The sequence below is a fragment of the Carlito syrichta genome, unplaced genomic scaffold, assembly GCF_000164805.1.
Source record: "Carlito syrichta isolate Samal-C Ts95f unplaced genomic scaffold, Tarsius_syrichta-2.0.1 Scaffold106370, whole genome shotgun sequence".
In the NCBI taxonomy this organism is placed as follows: Eukaryota; Metazoa; Chordata; class Mammalia; order Primates; family Tarsiidae; genus Carlito; species Carlito syrichta.
The window spans coordinates 29,073-31,950 of NW_007050466.1; the positions used below are offsets into that span (position 1 = coordinate 29,073).

General features: G+C 53.4%; 1 protein-coding gene across 1 annotated transcript in view; it reads right to left on the minus strand.

The window, feature by feature from the left end:
• PLOD1 (procollagen-lysine,2-oxoglutarate 5-dioxygenase 1) overlaps positions 1 to 2,539 on the minus strand; it is a 27,285-nt gene extending 24,746 nt beyond the window's left edge. The window contains exons 1-2 of the mRNA XM_008067370.2: positions 2,364 to 2,539; positions 1,759 to 1,922 (exon numbers count right to left, since the gene is read on the minus strand). Coding sequence (XP_008065561.2) covers positions 1,759 to 1,922; positions 2,364 to 2,539 — 340 coding nt within the window. The remainder of the gene's footprint in view (positions 1 to 1,758; positions 1,923 to 2,363) is intronic.
• Between the last annotated feature and the right edge of the window lie 339 nt (positions 2,540 to 2,878).

Consider the following 2,878-nt stretch of genomic DNA (forward strand, 5'->3'; position numbering starts at 1 on the left):
CCCAGGCGGGTCTCGAACCCGCGGGCTCAGGAAATCCACTCACCTCAGCCTCTCAAAGGCACGGAATTACAGGTTGAGCCACCGAGCCCGGCTGGATCTGCATCTTTTAAAGTCCGTTCTGGCTGGGCATGGTGGCTCACTCCTATAATCCCAGCACTCTGAGAGGCCAAGGAAAGAGGATTGCCCGAGTCCAGGGGTTCGAGACCAGCCTGAGCAACTTGGCAAGACCTCATGTCTACAATAAATGAAAAAAAAAAGGGCCAGGCACGGTGGCTCAGGCCTATAATTCCAGCACTTTGGGAGATCAAGGTGAGAGGATTGCCTGTGTTCGAGACCAGCCTGGGCAACTTGGCGAGACCTCATCTCTACAATAAATCAAAAAACTAACCGGGCATGGTAGCCCATGCCTGTAGTCTCAGCTATTTGGAAGGCTGAGGCAGAAGGATCACCTGAATCCAGCAAGTCAAGGCTGCAGTGGCTGTGAGCGTGGTACTGCACTCCATCCTGAGTGATAGAGTGAGACTCCAACTCAAAAAAAAAAAAAATTAGCCAGGCAAGGTGGTGCATACATGTGGTTCCTGCTACTTGGAAGACTGAGGTGAAAGGATCACCTGAACCCGGCATGTCGAAGCTGTGGTGGCCATGAGCATGTCACTGAACACCAGTCTGCATGACAGTGAGACTCTGATTCAAAAAAATTAAAATATAAAAAATAAAGTCCACTCTGATCCAGGCATGGTAGTTCACACCTGTATCTCAGAATTTTGGGAGGCCAAGGCAAGAGGATTGCTTGAGCCCAAGAGTTTGAGACCAGCTTATACAACATAGTGAGACCTTATCTCCACACACACAAAAAAAATTCCAAAATTAGCCAGGCATGGTGGCATGCTCCTGTTGTCCCAGCTACTTGGGATATTAAGGAGGGAAGATCACCTGAGCCCAGGAGGTTGAGGCTGTGGTGAGCCGTGATCGTGCTACTGCACTCTAGCTTGGGTGACAGAGTAAGAACCTGACTGACAAAAAAAAAAGGCCAGGCTGGGCTCAGTGGCTCAGTCTGTAATCCCAGCACTTTGGGAGGCCGAGGCGAGTGGTTTGTCTGAGCGGGCAGGTTCGAGACCAGCCTGGACAACTTGGCAAGACCTCGTCTCTACAATAAATCAAAAATGACCTGGGGGTTGTAGCGCACATCTGTAGTTCCAGCTACTTGGAAGGTTGAGGCCGAAGGATCGCCTGAGCCCAGCAGGTCGAGGCTGTGGTGGCCATGAGCGTCTTGCTGCACTCCAGCCTGGGTGACAGAGTGAGACGCCAATTCAAAAAAAAAAAAAAGACCACTCTGGCTGCTGGGTGGAGAATGGCCTGGAAAGGGCTGAGGGTGAGGTAGGCAGAGCAATTGGGAGACACCCACAGATGGCCAGGAGCCCAGCAAGGATGGTGGCAGTGAACTGTGGGCACAAGAGGGCACAGTCAAACATTCAAGAGACCTGGAAGCAAAGGGAGGTGACCAGTGATAAAGAGGAGACAGAAAGGCAGGAGAAACCATGAGTGACTCCCCGGTTCTGCCTGTGCAGCTAGGGGGCTGTTAAATGTGACAAAAACAGCAGAGGAGCAGTCTTGGGGTTGAAAAATAAGCTCTGTTCGGAATGTTCTACACTGGAGACCTGTGAGACACCCTCGCGTGATGTTGCTCAAGGGGTGTCCTCACAAAGGCAGAGAATGGACCTATCTGCTGGGCCACGTGCTCTGCACCCAGCCTCTCACCTCCAGAGCCCAGGAACCTCTTGCCATCAGAGACTGCCGGATACTTGGCTTCCAGTCTGCGGTCCGGGTAGATGAGCTCCTCGGCTGAGAAGACCACCTGGCTCTTGGCCTGCCGGAACTTCCTCAGGAGTTCCCGGGGCCCCGATGCAAACACCACATCGTAGCTGTTGCCACAGCAAGGAAAGACAAGGCAGGGCAGAGGAGAGCAGGGGGCCGGTGAGGGTCAGGCAGAAGGGACCAGGACTCAAGCTGTCCGGATCTCCCTCCACCCACGCCGGTCTGGGCTACCATTTGGGAAGTGCACTGTGGCCCTGTCTGCCATGTTCCCACCCCCTGGCAAAGAGATGGTCCCCATAACTTGTGTTCTTCTCACATTCAAAGCATGGGCCATCACACTTGGCAGGCTACCCCTCCCATCTCTTCACCAAGACCAGGAATGGGCTACACCAGAGAGTCTTATTCTGGGGTTTACGGACCCCCGAAATGGTACGCAACCTTAGCTAGAGAATCCCACCTCGTCCCCAATATTTTGGGAGAGCCTCATTTTAGAATATTCTTCTATCTCTCTCTGAGGGGCCCTGGCCAGGAAGCCCCAGCCCTCCTACCTGTCTGTGAAGAGAATGACCAGGTCCTCCTTGTCTGCGTGTTTTTCCAGAGCTTTCTTCAGCAGCCTGACCTTCTGCCCTCCACCTGCTGATGTCCCCTTCTCCACATTCCAGTCCTCTCCTAGGCCGAGCGCCTGGAGAGAAAGGCCCCTTAACGCTGACTTTTGTAAAGACATTTTTAGCCAAATTTCCACCCCAAGCAGGGCTCTGTTTGTCCAGCATCTGTGACTTTCCCTGGTGAGGAAACCATCCTACAAACCTGTAAAACTGACTGGGCTCCTGGTGGCCATGTGACCACGCCTGGCCAATCAGAATGCCCTATTCCTCCTTCCCCTCCCACAGCCAGAGGTTTGATCATGTGACCTAAGCATGGCCTATTGCAGCCTTCCCTGGGACTGTTCTGTTAAAATTAAGGAAAAGTGCCGGGCTCGGTGGCTCAGCCTGTAATCCCCCGCCTTTGGGAGGCTGAGGTGAGTGGATTGCCTGAGCCCGCGGGTTCGAGACTCGCCTGGGCA